Source organism: Apaloderma vittatum, unplaced genomic scaffold, assembly GCF_000703405.1.
Source record: "Apaloderma vittatum isolate BGI_N311 unplaced genomic scaffold, ASM70340v1 scaffold10714, whole genome shotgun sequence".
NCBI lineage: Eukaryota > Metazoa > Chordata > Aves > Trogoniformes > Trogonidae > Apaloderma > Apaloderma vittatum.
Genome location: NW_009713220.1, coordinates 281 through 21456, shown reverse-complemented (window position 1 = coordinate 21456; position 21176 = coordinate 281). Strand labels below are relative to the sequence as shown.

At 44.7% G+C, this 21176-nt stretch overlaps 1 protein-coding gene across 1 annotated transcript in view; it reads right to left on the bottom strand.

The window, feature by feature from the left end:
- Positions 1-20424, bottom strand: part of CEP170B (centrosomal protein 170B) — a 53845-nt gene extending 33421 nt beyond the window's left edge. The window contains 5 exon segments of the mRNA XM_009868287.1: positions 589-724; positions 1990-2048; positions 4941-5019; positions 8096-8185; positions 20320-20424. Coding sequence (XP_009866589.1) covers positions 589-724; positions 1990-2048; positions 4941-5019; positions 8096-8185; positions 20320-20424 — 469 coding nt within the window.
- Between the last annotated feature and the right edge of the window lie 752 nt (positions 20425-21176).

The window sequence follows — 21176 nt, the reverse complement described above, 5'->3', positions numbered from 1 at the left end:
AAGGAAGGCAACAGTGGGTAAAGAAACAGAGAACAGGAGTTTTTCAAATGGAAAAGGTTTACAGCTGAGCAACAGAGAACCTGAAGCAAATGTCTCCCAGTTTGGCAAGCAGTTTCGGTCCCGCATATTGGCATGTTAGGAAATACAGGCATTGAAGACCATATATATAGGGCTTTTTTGAAAGAAATTACTTGTTTCTCCTTTGCCTGCCTGCCAGCATCAAGCCACAGCAGCCATACATTTTCTACTCTGAGTCACCGTCTCTGTTTAAACACCAGCTCACGATCAGGAAATTAAAAATAGATCAGACAGGTGCCAAAGAACTTACCAAACCTGCTTAGCCCACATGTTCTCCGGCACACACACAGCGACAAGGCATGTGTGAGCCATCACACCAGTTGATTTTCTTTGCAGGCTGAATCTCCAAAAACTGAGAGTCTGGACTGCTCAGAGGTTTAGAAAGATGACCCTACTGGAACTGCTTCTAAACGCAACCCACAACACTGTACCGTCAGAATCACCACCCAGTGCAAGGCTCGAAGCTGCACTTTGTTCTGAATCTTGACTGACTGGTTCCCCAGCAAGTACCTGTAATTGCTTTCCTCTCTTTCTCCAGCTTTGCTTGCGAGGACTCAGTGTAGACGCTGTGCTCCATGGGCTGCTCCGCCCTCTTCATTGCCGTGCATTTGTAATTCATCTGAAGTTGGCTTGTGTACTTCTCATGCTGCAGAGATATAAGCAACAGTTGTAGGGTACCCGTGGGACCTGTGTGCTAGCGCATGGAAAAGGTAAACCACCCTTCCCCACAAATGGATCACACAAAGGCAAACACTGCAGCTATGTTCTGCAACAGAAAAAGAAAGCGCACCTGAGTAGAGGCTACAGAACATGAGAAATGCCGGCTGAGAGGCTTTCAAATACCCAAGCGACAATTCTAGTACATGAGAAGGTTACTGTGACTTAGGTCTGCAAAACAGCTAATTAAGAAACCCTTTAAAGAATAAACTGAGAAGAGTCAGAACGTAGGCCATCTCCCATTCAGGATTCAATTCCTGAAATCCCCTTTGTTCTTAAAGCAACAGTATAAATTCTTTCAGGGCGCTCAACTGCATTATCTCAGTTTTTCAGCAAAGGCAATTAAAATATATTTTAATTATTTCTCTCCAATTTTCAGCTAGGAGAGTGATTCTGCCTTAAAACAGGCTCCAAATTAACATAGTAAATGATCTATTTAAAAGCAGGTTTATTACAAGTAAATTAATAAAAGGGTGTACCCATCCAGATTACCCCTGACTCAGTTCAATGAATCCCTTGTCCAGTTGTAGCTTTACATTTCCAAACCTCTCCAAGTCCTAAACATGGAAGCAGAGCTAAGAAGACAGTATCTGCTAGCCAAGAGGTGATGCTTGGCACTGATAGCCCAGTTTCTCAGCTGAACACGACAGCTTTCTTGCCTAGAGAGGGTTGCTTTTCTGCCTTAGATAAGAAGATGCTTGAATATTTTGTACCTGCTACTGAATTCTTTGTTTAAAAAAACATGTCTCTTATGAGAGGACTGCTCTGCAAGGAAAAATTGGAAGCTTGAAGGCAAAAATGAGATGATACACCTAAGTCACCATGCTCAGAAAAAGGCATCTGTGCTCCACTTCTGGAAGGGAACAAGTTCTGCTGTGCTTCACCCACAAGGTAATATGCAGACTGTTCTTTAACGTGTTACCACTTTAGTAACCTTTTTTGCTAGCAGTCATGAAATCATAAATAACTTCACCCACATGTTAGTGCAGGGATAAGAGAGATCAGAGCTGAGATAAGTGGGAAATGTATCACTCTTCAAAGGAAGTTTTTATTAAGTCCTGATTCAAGGGGGAGCCTCACATTCTGGAATATTTCACTGCCACGAAGAGGATTTCAGTATTTCAGTCTGCTTGACCATTACTAGAGCACTTAAAAAAATATTTCTAAAAACACACCCACATCCTAATACCTTACCTTTAATGCTTCTTCTGGGACTTTGTGTTGAATTTGTTCCAGGACATACATATTTGAATGTGCAGAACTTGTTAAGGAATGGCAAAGGAACTGGATGAACTGAGAAATCTAGTATTTAGTCACAGAAAGAAATAAAGATCATAAAACCAGAGAAGCTTAAAATACGCACGTAATAAAAGCTGCCCACAATGTAACCCACCAGAGTCTTTGTTGTGCCCGTTTTGCATGACAGTGTGCCATCACATCTGCTGGCCAGACCCACACCAATGGAAGGGGAGCAGGCAAAGGGAGGAGGAGAAGCTTGGGGGAGCACTAATGGACCTGTGAAGGACCCAGGGGAGCTACCAGAGCCCTGACTCAACTCACAGCCTGCTCCTCTCCACCTGGCTGGCAGCTCCTGGCAGACCACTCTCTCCCCACGATATCCTGGCTGAGATGGGGCAACCTCACATGCTCTAGACAAGGGAATTCAGCTCCCTGCAGGGACCCCTGGAACTGTGGCGCTCTCTTGCCCTGACAAGGCCTTTCAGCCACGGCAGTTTCCTGGATGAAAAGTAAATCAGGTCATGAGCTGCTGTGACCTCTTAGGAAGGGAGGCACTCAACAGGGTTGAGCCTAGGCAATAATCCTCAGCAACACTGGAAAGAAAAAAAAAGAAGAAAAAAAAAAGCAGCATCTGGCAATGTCATCATCATGAACAAGCCAATCAGCACAGAGCAAAAGGGGGGGAAAAGGAAAGATGGAAGATGCTAGACTAAAAATAAAGCAAGTGACACTGGCATAGCAGGGAAACTCCACAAAGCCTGTTAGAGAAACTGTAAATGGAAACGCGACAAACGCTCTTATGCAACAGCACACAGCTGACTCCGAGACCTCAGGAGATGCTGCCATCCACACCGAGCTGAAGGCAGCACGCAGAGAAAGCGCTGCCGAAAAGAGCAGCACTGAAGCAGTGAAGGAGAAGAAGAGATTGTAACTGCCACAGCAACTACAATGAAGCAAAAAGATGACTTTAAACCCTACATTCTTTTAAAAAGTTTTCCTGTTGAGGGCAGTAAGTTCTACAATTCATAAATGCAGTCATTCATTCCACATGAATATCCATGTAAGGGCTGCAGGACTAAACACTTCAACTCAGCTACTTAGTGGTCAGAATTGCTTTCTATAAAAAGTTTAAACCTGTATCACAGCCATTAAAACCTACCACGCTCTAGGCACTGGCTTATGCCTTCGCTTGACTGGAGTTCATAGCAAATCTTCTGCATTTCCCCCCACGTTTAGAGACCAGAAGACATATGACCAGCTACATCAACAAAAAGCATTTGCAAAGGTGCGAAGTCAAGAAAAGCTAGAATCAAGGTTGCCTATGGGACTGTAACAGGCTTCATCACATGTGCAGAGACACTACCTTTAATGTCATGATCACAAATTGCAGTGCTCTTTTATTGGGCAGCACTCATTAATGGATTATGCAGGATTTTTTCATCCCCAGGTACACCTGAACCCTCATCAACTACAGCCTGTTTGAATACTAATCTGAAGGCAAATAATGTCTTCTTTAAAAAAAAAAAAAAATCAGCAACTACCTCCCTTCAAAAGTAATAAAAAAAAAGATACCACCATGTAGCAAGCATTTCTTATTTCTAAAATGTCAAGAGACAGAGTGAGACCAAGACCAAAAGCATGATCTTATGCAAGGCCTAGAAAAACCTCCAGCAGATCCAGGACTGCACGGATATCAGTTTAAGTACCCCTGCTGCAAAAATGAGTGCTCCTGCACTGTCACTGCTCAGAGTCAAGGTTTCCAGATTCGTGGAAAATCAGGGAGGCTCAGCTTCTCCTCACTGCTTCAGCTCTCCAGGCTCTAGCAAGATTTGGAGTATTTCAAGGGCTACAGGATGGCCAAGCACAAACTGCTTGTCATGGGGACAACAAAAGACATGAGAATGTGGCCTTAGGGTCAAGGATGCACAAGTTTTCCAGCCAAACACTTTCTCCCCCACCAATGGTAAAACTTTAAGTCTCTGCCTCTATTCTGAGAAATGTCTGGACTGTTTTAACTGCAATTTTCACACAAAAGAAAAGAAACCTGGAGAAGACACTTGCTACTTCTAAATACAGCCTGAGTGGGTAAAGTCTGGCAGATAGTAAATGAAAAAAAAGGATGACATGAAAAGGCAGCAAGAGGAGCTTTACCACTGCTGCTCTGCATGCTCAGAAAGGCATTGCAACATCTATGTTTATAGCCAGTCACATCAGGATATGAAGAAAAGTGACGAAGGCAAAGGCAAAGTAAAGGCAGACAGTAGCAGTAAACTAAACAAAGCAGTAACTGCAGCCCGGCCTCCCTCAACACAGATGAAATTTGTTATTGCTAAAGAGAGGTTTCCCCTTGCATTTTGTGGCAGAAGCAATTTGCACAGGCAGACTTCAATCGATACAGAGTCAAGGGTCTGACCACGAGCCCTAAAGCTAAACGTTTAAGGCTGAAGGATCAGCGAATTGACTGAAAGCAAGCATTTGGGTGAAATGATTAACAAAATCACACAAGTGAAATGAAAAAAAAACAGGAAAATGTTAGTTCGTATAAAACCGTATGAAATACACTTGGTCCCTGGCTGATATCAGCTACAGTTGCCACTCACATAAAAAGAAGTAACACAGCCCTTCCTTAGAAGAGACTGAAGAGGCACCCCCCCCAACCGTTACTGCCACTGTAGGGCTTGATTCAAAGTCCAATGAGGGCAGCGGGCATCATGATCAACATGCTCTGAATTGGGATCGTGGCAGAGCAACAAGTTACGAGCCATCCAAAGGCTCTAGGAGGCAAAACAACCAGGTGTTTGTTTCATTCATTAGTCACAATCAGCACTGTCAACTGTCCGTGCAGCAAATGGCACAAAACCCAAACACAGACCACATCCCACTGCCTCTTCAGACAAGGAGGATATCATAGCCGAAGCGAATTACATCATTCAGTTTTAAGGTGATGTACTTCTGGTCAGGAATCCTCACATCATTGACGAACGTCTGCAGGAAAGAAGCACAGGAATGGTTTTTGACGGAGGTGTCGCGGTGATGCATCTCAGATAGACAGGGCTCCCAGAGGGCACCCATGCCCACCTGCCAAGGGCACTGCACACAGCCAGGGCGTGCTAGCACGGAGTCAGCCAGGTGGGGAGCTAAGTTCCCTAGAAAACTCAACAGCAGCAAGTAGCTCCCATGGGCAAGTTAGAACACCCCAATTACGCTTCAAAGCAAGGTGCTCTGAAGGGAGATTTATCTTTCCACCAACTGCAAATGAAATTTTAGTCCCCGACTTCAACACATAAATGAGACGCCTGAAGTTAGGAACTTCAGATGCTGTCGGTTCTCCTCCACCCTCCACAACCAGCAGAAGCAGTGAATGGTACAACTCATACTTTGATGATCGAGCTGGGAATCTGCTCTCTGCTGGCTGTCAAATAAGCCTGGTGTCAGCCCCAAAGCCTGATAATTTAACGAGCAAGACCTACCACAGGGAAGGGGAAAACGAGAAGGCACAGGAAAAAACATTCACGGTGGCATCACCATTTCGTCAGAGCACACGTTGTCCCAGGCAATGAGTACAACCGGCCCCTCATGCAAACCATCCACACGCTCTTTTTTAACTATGCCCAGGCAGTTGATCAAGGCCCAAAGAAACTAAGTTATCCTTATAAAGGTGCAAGAAATGTACTTCAGAGCTGTGGACAGACGTCTCAGATGCCTGTTTTCCAAGGGAACCCCCTAAGGAAACAAGGGCGGAATAAACCAAGCACCGATGGACATCTTTCACAAATAAACCCATGTACTTTTGTAATAACCCAGGGCAAATAAAAATAAATCAGGAACTTGGCTGCTGAAGGACCAGCGTGCTGATGGGGATTAGGCACTCAGTGGTACGGGGGCAGTCAGGTGCCAGGAGTTACCCTACCTGGCAAGGTGGGATTCACCCAGCCTCACAGACCAGGAACCTGCTGCCGGGTCTTTGTAGCCTCAATACAAGTGCAGCTACGCTCTGATGAATCAAAATTATGCTAAGAAAATGAATTTACATGCTTTCACCACCGAGGCGCAGTCTTCTCCTTCTGCCTTCTCACCTCAGCCAAGCCAAACATGCATGATAAGACCAAATATTAACCACAGGGGAAAAAATAATTGCTAAAGCAGGAAACTAGAACCTCAGCAGACAACAGCCCCCAGCTTCCTGGCAATTTATAGAAGAGCTGGGGAACAGGCCTGTAATTTCAGAAAAAAAGCAGTGAAGCTGGTTAAAAGGCATGAAATACCTATTTGCATGATTTTTTTTAATATTTAAAAATTCTACAACAGTCAGATCTGGAATAGGAATAATTATTTGCATGGAATTTTCTGCAAAACACAAGTCTGCAAGAAAGCCCATTTTGATGGTGTTACCTATTCATCCATAGTTACTTCAAATAAAAGAACCCAAGGAAACTGCTTATTGCATACAGAAACACTACCTTCAAAATCAAAAAAAGACCCTTAGCATAGACTACAGAATTAGCTGAACATTGTAACAATACAAAACATTTTGACAATTAGTATGAAACAGATTATCTAGCAAAGCCAGATATATGCATTGTTGACAAGCTATACAAAATAATAATACAAAATAAATAATACAAAATAATAATAATACAAAATAAAAGCAAATTCTGCAAACAGAATTAAAATCAAGGTCCTCAAAAGTGATTTCTTTAGTTTCAGTGGAGGAAACAAGTTTTCACGAAAATTTTCAAATAAGGAGCTATGTTTCTGTCATGCAAAAGAAATTCAGTTTGGCCACAACAGTCTGCTCCAACAGAAGTGTGTTTGACCAGCTGCAGAAGACAGGCACTGCTGTAACTCCTTCTACTCCACTGCCCCTCTGAGAGCGTCTTTTTAATTAAAGAGTCATAAATTCCTATGCTTTCGCATGTGAAAACAGAAGAGAATTAGTGGTACAAGCCTTCCCTCTCTTGTAAGCCGAATTTTCAGCTGCTATTTTGCCACCATGAGTTAAATACCACGGGTTTTGAACCAGGGATCCAGCGAGAGCCCAGACCAGTTGCTAGAAATATTCCCATTTCAGCGGGGGTCTGCGCCTTCAGCTATGAGGTTGAGAAAGATTAACACTTATCCTCGCTGTTTTCAGACGCCAGAAGAGACAGAACAGTGGCGGTCTGCTTTAGCCACTGTTTTTGTACAAGTTCCTGGGTTCATCTTGCAGCTTTATGGTTGCTAATGGTGGAGGGCTTTTGTTTCTAAGCCCAAAACAACCAATGCAGTGACACCCCTGCTGGGAAAACAATTATGTGAATCTAGTTTAGACCTGTCCCAGCAGAGGAACAGCTCTGCTGGTATGAAGAAACCACCAGGTATGCTATGACATTAGGACAGTTTTAACTACGATGGCATATTTAAAAATTACAGAACGCAGGAGTGCAGACAAAGACCTCACCAAGCTACCTAACAGCACTGCATGACCCAGGTCCAGAGGAAGGGCTAAGATTCAGGCAGGCTCAGCTCCCAGTTCTGGGCTCACGTTGTCCCTCAGTCTTAACACTAACCAGGCTCAAGGCAGGCAAAAGAGCAATTTTTTTTATAATAAAAAGAAGTGGGTTTAAATAGTTTCTCCCCAAAGAAATTAGATGTCTCATCATCCCACAAATCACTCCATGCACTGGCAACTGAATTGCCAAAAGGTCACCCTGCTCATGCTGAACAGCTGCTCCAGAGTCTTCACCAATTTAATGTTAACATCCCTAAAACGAGACTCAGTTTATTTCCTCCTCTTTTGCAAGAGCCTCTGTGATTTTGTGAGGCCTGAAACGTTCCGCAAGGGCAGCAGAAGAAAGGGAAAAAGAAATACAATATTCATCAAAGCTTTCCTCTTCTATGATGAGATGCTACGTGACCTCCATCTCAGGCCTTGCAAATAATTACGTATGTTTAGCTTAACTCATGCCAACAGTTGCAGTGACCCAAAAGGGTCTAACAGTAGAATTAAGTAAGCACACAGCACTTGCAGACTCAGCACGCCACGCCTTCGCCTCCATCAGCCAGGAGGTTTGCTACTTACGCCGTTCAAGCTCCCGAGATCCTTCACCCAGTGCTCATCTTTCTCCTTGTCATAGTTGATTACAGCATGCTGCTTATCGACACTGCGGGACTGGCAATGAAAGCACAATAAATGTGAGACTAGTCAGGCATAAGAGACACTGTTAATCAAAGCAACACTTAGACATTAAACTAACTTGATATGGGGTAGGGGGAGAGAGGGGAAAAGCAGAAAGGATTAGATATTATTTACTGCTATAAATAACCAAAGGATAAACAGTAAATGCTTCCATGGTTGTTTAAGCAGTTCACTAAAGACAATACACTATTTGCATGGGGAGGGGAAAAAACCATCACTGAAGGCTGTCAAGATTGTGTCATAATTTCAGTAAATTATATCAATATACACTGGAAACAAAATCAGTCAGACTGAAAGCCTAAGGGGCAGGATCTCAGCCAGAGCAAACTAGAACTTCACCAGCTGAAGCCAGTGGCCTCACCACTAGGGATATTCTATTTGAGATGATTTCTTCCTATTTTTCAACAAACCAAGCTTATTCACAACAATTGATTTAAATTCTAGGATATTTTCCAAGTTGTAGGGATGTTAGTAAACATGGGATGAGAGAGCAAGCAACTCTAAGAAAATTCAGATTCAAAGATAGGTTTGAGAACATGGAACTAGACAGTGACTTGGTGCCACTGGCTTTGCACAACACAAAAGTACCAAACACACCTTATCTTCAAAACAGACATTTCAGACCTCGGAGGAAGAAGCGTTAGAACAAAATCCTGAATAGTTTTGAAATATGTCATAAGTGTCACAGCTATAAAGACACCAGACTGTCTGCATGTAGACCTACTGCCTCTTGTAACTTGAATTACTGCTGCCGTTGACGTGAACTGCTCACTGGAACCAGTCACTCCATCAGCACACACACACGACATCGAGACCTCCCTGGTATCTCAGGTCAAGGGAGGGTAGGACGTGCTACAAGAGCAGGGAGATGAGCCAGGTTCTTAGTTAATCCTCCTCTTCCTGGGCATCAACCAACAAGTTCTCAGAGAAAAGTACCTTCCATTTTCCCAAGTACAAACATGCTGTTTCCACAGTGCTGCTCTCAGCAAGCCATTATCTACTTCCTTGCAAGCATGCAGAGGCAAAGATTGTTTCAGGGGAATTCCTCAGTGAAAACACAGGGATTTTTTTTCTGGAGAAACTGCTACCATTTGCAAGAATTTCTTCTGCCTCTGCTGAAGTCAAGCACATTGGCAATATCCCAACAGCTAATAAATGGGATCTCCTCTCCCTGCAGAGCATATGTCAGCCCAGGAGACCTGTCCTCCAGAATAACCCTGAATTACCAACATGAAGCAAGCACATACTTGGCCAGAAGACTGCCCTTCCACCTCATGATGTCCCTCAGACCATTCAGAACATGCCACAACAAGAAGAGGCAGTGAGGAGAGGGGCAGGTCCCTCCAAGCCTCGAGCTGCCTCACTAACAGTCATCCATACACTGCTGAATTTACAAAGGGTCAGCTCATGTGAGTCCCAGCTGAAAAACGAGGCAGGACTTGATGCTTTGCCACCCAGCCAGGGCTGCAATTGCTCCCCAAAGAGATAGCCAACTGGTGGGACAGGCAGAGACAACGAGGTGGGGGACACCCAACTCGTGCAGCGTAAGGTAAGGATGGTGCAGGTAAGGATGGTTGAGGGATCCTGCCCAGGACCTGCACCTCACACATGGCCCTGAGGGCAGTAATGTCTCCAGCAGCAGCCTTGAGTATCACAGCAGCTGATGCTTCACAAGCTGAGGTTGTATCTGATCTGGTGAGGCCGCATCTGGAATGTTGCGTCCAGTCCTCAGCCCCTCAGCTCATGAGAGACAGGAAACTGCTCGGGAGAGCCCAGTGCAGAGCCACAGAGACGATGAAGGGAGTGGAACGTCTCCCTTTATGAGGAAAGGCTGAAGGAGCTGGGTCTCTTTAGCTTGGAGAAGAGGAGACTGAGGGGTGACCTCATTAGTGTTTATAAATATGTCAAGGGGGAGTGTCAGGAGGACAGAGCCAGGCTCTTCTCAGTGATGTCCAATGACAGGACAAGGGGCAATGGGTACAAGCTGGAACACAGGAGGTTCCACAAAAACCTTAGGAAAAACTTTTTTCACTGGGAGGGTGGAACAGGCTGCCCAGGGAGGTTGTGGAGTCTCCTTCTCTGGAGACTTTCAAAACCCGCCTGGACGTGTTCCTGTGTGACCTGCCCTAAGGGATCCTGCTCTGGCACAGGAGTTGGACTAGACGATCTTTCGAGGTCCCTTCCAATCCCTACCATTCTGTGACTCTGTGACCTGCCACCCAGTCCTTCTGGAATTACGCAAGAGCGTTTCCTTCCACCACTCTGCCTGCCCAAGGTCCATCCCTGCAATTATCAGCTAGAAATACCCTTTCCCCATCCCGGGGCATTTCTATAGAAAGACAGAATCCTTTAGGTTGGAAAAGACCTTTAAGATCATCAAGTCCAACTGTTAACCTAGCGATGCCAGACCCACCACTAAACCATATCCCCAAGCACCACATGTACACGTCTTTTAAATATCTTCAGGGATGGTGACTCCACTGCTTCCTCAGGCAGTCTGTTCCAATGCTTAGCGACCCTTCCACAAAGAAATTTTCCCTAACATCCCATCTAAAATATAACTACGTGTCATTCCACTGGACTCGAGGACCGTCATGCACAGAGCTCCTGCCTGCACAGCACAGATTCAAGGTCTTCCCTGATCCCTTTGTCACCCAAAATCTCGCTGTTCCCAATGGGATGTGAGGGAACGTTGATTAACTGGTGCAGGAGTGTTTGCGTTAGCTTTCTACGGCATGTCAGACGCTCATTTAAAGATTAACAGAGTTTAAAGGCAGAACAATCCCTCTAAGCCCTCTTCCAAGGGCAGGAGGGGTTCCACCCTAAAAAGCTAAACCAGACAAAAAATTAGGGTGGATTTTGTCTAGTACCTAGCCACAGGTCATTTAAAAAGGAGCCAGCTGTCTCCCAAAAATTCAATTTGCCCTGGATATGACCCCAATGTAAAATACAGCAGCCCAAAGGCTGTGCTGACTTAACAACAGCTGACTACAGCCACTCAGGGTTCCCAAACCAGACAAAGGTCATCAAAAGGGAGCAGAGATGTATTCCAGCAGCATCACATTCCCCTACATAAAAGCAGAGAGAGGTCACCAGAGAAACCAATTTATGCCAAAACTTCCCATCTTCCAAGGAAGTTTCAGCTGTGTTCACGACAGAGTCAAAATGATATGGAAAATCTGACCCATCGTTCTGATACCACCTCTCAGCATTTCTTTAAAGAGCATATCAGGAACATGGTAAACTGTTACACAGATCCCACTTCCGTGAAATCTCATGCTTTTGTGGAGAACAGGAATTTTCTTAGTTCTTTTTGTGACAAACCAGAAAACATCACAGGAACTGGCAGCAGGAGTTCCTTAGGGCCTGTCTCCAAGGCAACTCAACTTAAAATAACTAAAAATCACACCTCGTTTATTTGATGCAGACTTGCCAAAGGTCACTCTTACTTGAGAACCGAGGTGTGGTTTATTTCAACATCAGTCACATTTAACATAAACCACTCTTGTGTGAAGTGACAGCAGCAATCCAGCGGCTGATCGTGCTTTTGTTCTCAGACAGGAGCAGACTGCCTCAATCCCACTTTCAAAAAAGAAAAAAACAAAAAAAAAAGACTAACCAGCTCACAATGGTCTGAAACTCCATTTGAAAGATTTTAGGCATCTATAAAATGAAAAGCTGTGATTAAGTTGACTGAATCACAAATATAAGAGGACCTCTCAGCTTAAATGCACACTTCTACCAAATACTGAGCTTTGCTTATGATCAATCATGACCTCTACAACAAAAGGCAAGATTGATCCATCTGTCGGGAAGGGAACACAGGGGTCCAAGCAGAATAAAGTATGAAATTCCAATAAAGTGCTAAAAAAAACATGAAGTGTCTATATCCAGAAGCCAAAAGCAGAAAATAATCAGCACACCGTAGCAGTTAATCTGTTTCACCAGAAAAGCACTTGAGATAAGCTCCACTCTTGAGCTACGGCAAGGATCACTGAGATTCTGCTTGGATCCAAACAACAAAACCAGAACTCGATCACTTCAGATGAGATCGAGAAGGGGAAAAGGCAGCAAGGAAAGCAGGTGTCCTCCTAAGCACTAGTGATCTGCAAGGAAGAAATAAGGCTACTCTCTGAGCGGCTGGAAACGAAGGAAGAACATGGCATTCTCAGAATGTCCCAACACTGGACCTGTTATCACATGAAAACAACTCTTGAGAAAGCACAACATGTGCTTTTCTGATTAACAACATTTACACTTCTCTGAAGGGAAAACATGGACACTGATTTGTTACTACACTAAGCTCATCCAGGGCTTGCATTTCCAGACATACAAATTACTTCCTAATACAAGGCTGTCCTGCTCCTCCGCCATACCATCTACGATGTTTTAAATACCTAGCAGACAAAATGCACACAGAGCATATATCTAAAGGCAGAGGTATTTTACAGCTCTTCTTTCTTCAACAATCATATTAAACAGATAGCCCAAACCACAGACAGGAATGGCACCTCTGGGTCTGCTGGTCCCACGCCGGTACCAACATTTTGAATCATAAATCTCATAATCAGGCACACAACCAGGCAGCTCGCTTGTGAGTCTCAAAACCTCACGCACCAGATCAGCAAAAGGCCCTGCTTAGCATGAGAGCAGCAAAAGCAGCTTCAGAAGTGTGCAAGAATCTCCATGGAGATACGTATCACACCAGCTACATGTGCTTTGTGTTTGGTGAAGGGTCTCATACACCGAACAGGGCACTCGGGATGAAAGCTGTGGAGATGCCAAGCAAAACCCATAATGAAACAAGACCTGCTGAGGAAGGCAGCAAGAGAAATACAGCCAGACAGCCTGTGCTTCCCCACAGGGCCGGGGAGCAGACACAGCTCAGCTGTCTACGTAGATACAGATGCTGCTTTTTCCCCAGAAGAATTACCATGGGCAAAACCCTACTGCTCAGGGTTGAGATTTAGACCTCAGCCCTGCCAGTACCTCGAGGCGTCGCGGTATTGGAGATAAAATAAACAAACGAGAGCAGTTTCCCTATTTCTCACTGCAGTCTGTTGTGCACGTCTGGCACAAGATAACTGCAGCATTCTGGTGGCAGCACGCAATAAACATTCGCCCAAATACTTTCCATAGTGAACAGGTTACATTTCTGCCAGTGCCATGCTCTGCACAAGTGTCCCAGTAAAGAAACACAAACGTCTCCTAGTGTCCCACTTTAGAAGGGAGACGGACAAAGACAAATTTTAAAAATAGTAGTAATAAAAAAAAAATAAATCCCTTCGTTCTGTCCTGAAATAAGATTTTTGCCCCTCAAAAGTAAAACGTCAGGTAACATTTAATGAAAGATATGAACGCTAGGTCTCCCTCTTTCACCACAATGCGTTTCACAGTGTCGTGTATATTGGCCCCTTCAGTACTTTTCCAGAATATCAGTGAATTCTCTCTCCTGTCCCAGGCTGGTTTCAAGTGTGACACCCCGACAAGAGGCAGCCTGATCGCTCCCTGCGGCACGTGCCACCAGTCTCTAAATGACGCTGCCAAAGCAGATAAAAGTCTCTTCAGCAAGCGTAGCCACCTCGTTCTGAAGCTGGACTTGCTTTACAGCTCCCAAACTGCAGAGGCTTCTGCTTTCAGCGTTGCTGCTGATCCCAAGATCACGGACTTATTGGATCTGTATGGCCAGACCAGGGCCTGAGTATTCATGCAAAAAATAAGGCACTGAACAAAAGAGAGAAATCCCCTAGGAAAATGAAACTGTAATCCCCACAGCTTGCAAAGGGATTTGGAGGCTGGCATAGTTCCCACAAAAATTTAACCCGTTATTTTGGGGTTGACCGGGTTTTTGCCTGCTGGCTGCCTTTTCCCAGAGTGGAGCACAGGTTCAAGCGACCCAGGGTCAGAACCTGATCGCAGGCAGGGAACACACTGCCCGAGATGTGCTGGCTTTCCCTTTGTTGCACACGGCCACCCAAGAGGCACAGAAAAGTGTCATCTTAGGTCAGACCGAAGTCTGAATTTCTATAGCCCAGCCACACTGTGTGCCAGTGCCTGGACCACGATCTCAGATGTGTAACGGGTCCCCTTTTTCCCTGCCCACTTTCGAGAGGGACAAACCCTCCCTCCTCAGGCCAAGCTTCCAGCACCTCACTAGCTGCATGAGGCCCTCTCACCCCTAATAACCACCTGCCTGCAGTGCCACCGTCACCGCTCTCCCTACCCTGCCCCCAGCAACGAACTCCCCTTCCAGGTCTGCTGGTGCTGCCATGCCTCCAGCCTCCTCAGCCCACATTTCATCAGACCCTGCTATCAACTGCACATTAAGAGAAAACAATGGGAGAGGCAAGAGCCAAAAAAACAACTCTAGGCCTGGAAATACAGGATGTGCATCCTTCCTCCCATAGCTAGTACCAAGGCACCTAGAAACACTACCTGTTAAAAAGCAGAGCTTTTTCCCAGGGCTAGATCCTTTCCCTTCTGCCTGCAAGAACCTACTTCCCTTGTAACACCTAATGAATGACTCTTGGCAATTCCCAACACCCAGGGACTTACGTAGGTGCTGGTTTACACCCTTTGGATAAATGCAACAAAACAGCATGAGCTGGGAACTGCCTTGTCCCAACAACAGCTTCCCACTCCAGCCCCACACCTCCATGGGGAAGGAGGTCAGGACTCAAAAGGCAGCAGAGGTTCATCATGGCTTCTACTAGTAGTTCCCAGTGCAGCAAATTCCTCAGTGATGGAGGGATACAACTTCTTCACTGCAGCAAACCCACCTAGAAGTACCAGAGAAAAGATAACCTACCAAGTTCACACTATCTGCTTCCTCTCAGCATAACTCTGTAGACAAACTACACCACGCCTGTTTGTACTTGTTTATGTGTAAACTTATTAAACCACATAGGACAGACATCGTATTACCAAGTACAGCCCAAAGAAGGTAGGATACGTCAGGTCACTGAAACCTTAATTTGACCAGATGTCACATACACGCGGCATTCACCATCGCACTCAATTATCTGCAGATCGTGCTGTGCACCCTGCCTACCAAACACAGAACAGATCCCGAGGGGAAAAAGTATCCGGTAACGACACAATAACAGATTGCATCTTCACATCTACGTACATAAGGGCAGAAGCAGGATTACACAAGCAATCCTCACACTAGTATGTTGTAACTGCTCCACAGTTATAAACACTTGACTTAGCAGCCATAAGAACATTTCCTCAGTGCCTAGAATGCTTGTAAGTCCCTAACTTTTTACCAAAGCAAGCTACAAAGAGGAAAAATGTCTATTCAAGCAATATGGTTGCCATTTGCCCAATTCACCAGTAGAGCAAATTTGTATGTTTAAGCTCACAATCCCGTACCACTTGAACTGACTGATACCATAAGCAGCATGCATCATCCCCTATGGGCCAGTGACAGATGCTTGGTTGGTAGTTTTCACAGCTATCTGCTGACACCAGAATAAAAATGAGCCTTGACCCATCTCAGGCCTGAGGTAGTTGATGCTCAGCAGTCAGATCCTGCAACAGCCACTTTCCCCAAACCGAAGAGCTTCTGCCCAATACGCACCACCCTCCACTTCTTTAAGCCCTGCTGCTCCTCCTTCCACTCTGCACAAATGACAGACTCCTCGTGCCTCTCTGCTCAGTCAAATCTTAATCTTCTGGTGAGGCTTTATAAGGTAGAAATCCAACAGCCAAATGCAAAGACCTGGCCTCTGGCTTGATGAAACACCGGTCAAGAGGTTGAGCAAGTACTCTGGAAGTATCATTATACTCTTGGCTTGCCCTCGTACTTTCCTCGACAGCTGTTTTGACCACTGTCTGAGTCAGGATACCGAGCTAGTTGCACCTTGATCTAATCTACCGCAGCTGCTCTTACATTCAAACCCCAGCCTTGTGCATCTCTGCACATCCTCTTTGCCCAATCCCCGACAATTCTGTCCTCCAATCCCTCCCCTCACCAACTTCACTCCCAGATGAAATACCAGGTAAGGCAACAGTATCAATAGCATCAGACACAAGTCCCTGCTGACCACATGTAAACATCACTTTTTTTTTTTTTCCAAAGGCCTGGAACTTGGTCAAACTCATTTAGATTATTGGAAATCACCCCGGACCTAGGCATTTGCTCTTTAAAAGTGCGACCACTACCCCCAGCTGTACAATGCCAGAACTTCAAAGAACTGGTTAAACATACAAAATAGTTCACATGGTTAAACATACAAATAGTACACATGAAGAAAGCAACATTTTTCTCAGAGTTGCTCACAGTGAAGACCAAAGAAGGCAGCTGATCACATCCAGAGCACCCTGCCTAAAATGCCTGGAAAATAGAATCTCCTCCCAAACAGTTACAAAGTTCAGCAGTTAAAAGCAGTTGGAAGTGACACCTGATGGAAAGTCTGTAGCTGCCTTAAAAGGCACAAAGGTATAAACCAGAAAGCATCCTCACACCTGCACCTACACCTGCTGTAACTCACACTCACACACACAGGCTCACCCTGCACAGGGCAACAGGGCACCCAAACCATCTCTCTACAGAAAGGGAAATACTCAAGGGAGCGCTGGTTAAATATTTTGCTTTGCTAAATTTTCCAGTAGACATCTCTCTCTCAAACAAAAACAGGGAAATCATGACGCTGCTTTCCCTTCTGATAAATATTTACATTCAGCAAAAATGTAAAAGATACTTTGTTGAGGTGCACAGGGGAAGGCTTTAAGGGTTAAGGGGAAATACTAAGTTTGGAAAATGTTTGTCCCCTGGGTAAATACCCATCACATTAAGCAAATGATCAAAGCTGACAGAAATGGCAACTGTATTTCCAAGAAAGATGTTATTGAGTGGGGAAGAAGGAGAATTACTTTTGTTCAAGGTGGCCCAAACCCCCTCTTTTTATTTTAAAAAAGTAAACATTTTCAAAGAATTATGTCCTATCACCACCAAGCTTCACAGAAAAACACAGACTAGTGCAAGCTAGTGAAGGTCTACATTTCCACACTCCTGCTGTTGTTGACTGTTACCTGAAGAGAGCCAGTGACACTGAAATCAAGCACTGCTCTTCAGAAAAAGGGCAGAACTGAGCCCCTGACTCTGCACACCACCACCATGCACGCCAAGCTACGCTACATTGCATTTGTGCCCATGCATTAACATTCAAACCCAATGTAAGTCTCTCATGTACTTGTACTAGAAGCTTTAGAGTGCTGCAAAAACATTTAAAATATTTCTAATCCTCTTAGTAGGTATAGAAGATTTCAAGGTAGATTATGTTTCCCCACTAGCAAACCTACTTAATTTTAAGCTTAAAGACTTTGGTTTTCTTTACGTCTTTGTTAAACAGAAAGCAAATCTAGTACCTCTATGAAATACGTAAACAAAGGCAAAACTAAAGCTTGATCGTTTGGTGACAAAGCCATCATTTTTTGCTGTTTAGGGATCTGATACCTTGAAACAACACGTTCCAAGAAAATATAATAAGACAAGGCACTACTAAGTCAGTAAAATGAGAAAGGCAAGACCGCAAGGTCTCCAGGACAAGGGTTATCTCCATGCCGTACGTTTGCGTGCCCTCTAATACACGTGGGTCTCAACTGGGAACCACAAACCGTATCACGATAAAATCACGAAGCAGTAACAGCCTTAGAGACAACCCATGAGCCAGGTTATCCAGTCCATTTCCTAGACACTCCCAATCTGCTCCCAGCTGTGCACTTTGAATGCCAGTATCTTGAATATATAAGCAAAATAACTGTGCAGTGAATATACAGTTTCAGGATCAGTACTACAGAAATAATACAGGTGCAAACACTGTCACAAGAGCTCTGTTCATCTGGTTCCGTAACTGCCCTGCTTCTTAGGCTCTCCCCAAGACAAATGATTGTGCCAGCCTGCAAAACGATTTTGTGACACGGACAGTCACAGCAGGGGAAAAGTCTATTTTTAGGTCTCATCCTCCATCTGCTCACACACAATTTTGCTCGGATATCAAGTCTCTGTTCACAGTCTTCTTCCACACCGAGTCTTACTACAATCACCTTATTTGGAGCCCAAGGTAGCTCTGGAAAACATCTGTATAAGCAAATGGCTAGGAAAATAATGTGCTGTGCTCTTCAGAATAAGACCTTACATGTGATCCTATAAAAAGCTTTATTACTGGAGATAATAAACTGATATGTTTATACAGGGTCACATGTAGCTCACTCCATGAACACAAGCAGCTGGCTTTTACAAACAATCCAGAGCCTTCACTCTAGGGAAATAATGAAAACCTCCTTTAATACCACTACCACCACCTATGAGTGCTCAAATACAATGGCTTCGCTCTCACAGATACTGTTGGCTCCTCCAGGAATCATAACTCATTTACCTTGTAGAAAAGAACATGGAAATGTCGAGTATCACACGGCTGCTAGTACACAGGCAACACTAGCCCGGTCAGGCTTGCAAACAGGCACGAAATATTCCATTTAGTATGGAGTGGCTCACAGTCCATGCCATCCAGTTAAGCCCATAAATAACCAGAGAAACAAGCAATGCACTTTAAGCACAACTGATATTTGGGTACTTTTAGTTTAGAGTGCACAAGCTGAGACACGTGACTTAGAGTGCTGAACCCTGACAGTAACACAAAAAAAAATTCAAGTGCCTTCAAAAGGTATTAAGATGGGCTCCCTAAAACTCAAGTTGGTTTTGGAAACCAAGATCACTGTTTGTTTTCTCCCTTCAAGTCATGAGAGAATCAATCAAGTTTCTGAGCAGTCAAACCAAGACTTACAGTTAATATCAGCACATTTGTAAAGTCTCACCTTTACATACCTCACCAGTCAGACACGTAGAAACATGAAATAAGAGATAGTGTGATTCATGGGAAAACCCAAACGAACGATGTGCTGTGGAACAGGAGTGTGCTTCACACTCTACCACTGCAGTGTGGCTTTGCCACTCAGGACCAGCTAGCAGAGCAGTACACACACTCCCAGCTCTCCTTTTCTGAACACTAACATTTTATTACAGCTAAACAACACCTTGCCTTCCAAGTACACCTCATACAACAGCTTCTACCCCCCTAAACAGATCTCCTGCTAACATACCACACAAAATCTCTGTAGTAACTACAAACACAGACTTCTTGGAATATCATCAGCAAAGCATTTTGTATATACCTGTGACCAGGTTAGCAGGAAACTAGGAGGGAGTCCTCATTGTACAGGCAGCCTCCTAATTTTGCCACCAACAGGTACATTTGCCACCTTCATAAAGGGGCAAAAGTGGGATAGGCAAGTGCAATCAAACATTTTTTTTTGATTTAAAGTGCCAGCAGCACAGGAGTAGCGGAAACACTAATTTAATTCCGAGCTTCTACAAATTCCTGAGCTAAATTGCTCCTGTCAAAAGGTCTTTGCGAGATGCCAGCTCCATTTGTTTGGAGTGACGTCCATTACATTATGCTGTCAAACAGACCACAGTCAACACTTCAGACATGTTGGATTAGGTCCAGCAGAGACACATGCTGGTGTGGGAAGCACTAACAGAAGCTCCAACTTCGCCTGCGTAACATGATTAGTTTAGGAAGAGGTCACCACCTTACGCACCCCACCAAAACAGCTAGAGTTTCTCTGCTAAACATCACTATTTCCTACTACACGAAAGTAACCTAAGAGATACAGGCATAGACAATTTAATCAAGCTTAAAGTGACAAACAGGCATACAAAAAACCCATTCAAGTAACATGGCACAGTAAACAGCCCGTGTATTAAAAGCTACAAAAGTAGCAGCATAATTGCAGATCAGGACAGAATGGTATGTCTTTGCTTACTACTTCTAGTAGCATTAGGACAGTTAATCTATTTGATTAATCTCCCACCACTGCAGCTCCTATACATCTGATGACATGGCAATTTGAAAGAAACCTCACTAGCACTTTCACAAACATATGAAGTCTTCATAGGAACTGCAGACTCAACATAAAAAAAGGAAATTTCTCTTAAAAGATGTCATTTGAAGAAAGCATGCAGCATCACTACAGATTCCCAGTGTGACACTCACACCTACTGCATCTTCAGAAGAAATAACAAAAAAAATCCACATTACCTGGAGCATCAGTTCACAGTCATCTCTGCCAACAAATATCATCTCCCGAGGGAGCCGGTGGCGAATGCCAGCGCTGCTCACCAAGAACCACGAAGTCACGCTCATTTTGGCGCTTGGCACTTAGTGCTTACACATCCTAAACAGAAAAAAAACCAAGACATGCAGTGAGCTATTAATGAAGTGTGTAAGTACACCAGTGCATAGCTGCAGTTTCCAAATTTCCCCACGCCACAGGATCCAGCGCTGCCCCTCGCACTTTGTGTTCATGTCTTAAACGTCTTGTGGCAACAAGCAGTTGTGAAGCCTGTGCCGGGATCTGCTGCCCATATGCCACGTGGAGCAGGTCTGCAGCCCTGGAAATATTCCCACAGCAAAGTAAGATTAAGGGTCTGAAGAAAGGCTTGTGTGAAAAAATTAAGCACGCAGCGGAATCCAATCAATGAAATGATGAAATACGGTCGGGTTAAAAAAAACCCCGCCAACCTCTTTTCCAGAACATTTCCTCCTCACCAGCACTGTGCACGAATCACAGCTTGAGCTTCCCCCATCATCAAAGCTCTGGACCAGCACATCCATAAGGTGACATAACCTCGCTTCTATAACCTTTTACAGCACCCTCCCAGGAGCGGTTACACCAGCACTGGGAGGAGAACAGCCAAGCCTCCCTATTGCTCATCCCACTTCCACACCGACATACACCGGGAGCCCGCAAATCCTTCCTTTCAACCCTCCCTCACTGCACGGGCCGGCCCAAAAACCAAACCACGCTGCTCCCCCAGGCCAGGCAGCACAGGTTGCGGCTCCGGCCGGAGGGCTTTGCTACCCATCGCCCCCCTTTCCCCCGCAAAAGGCAGAAG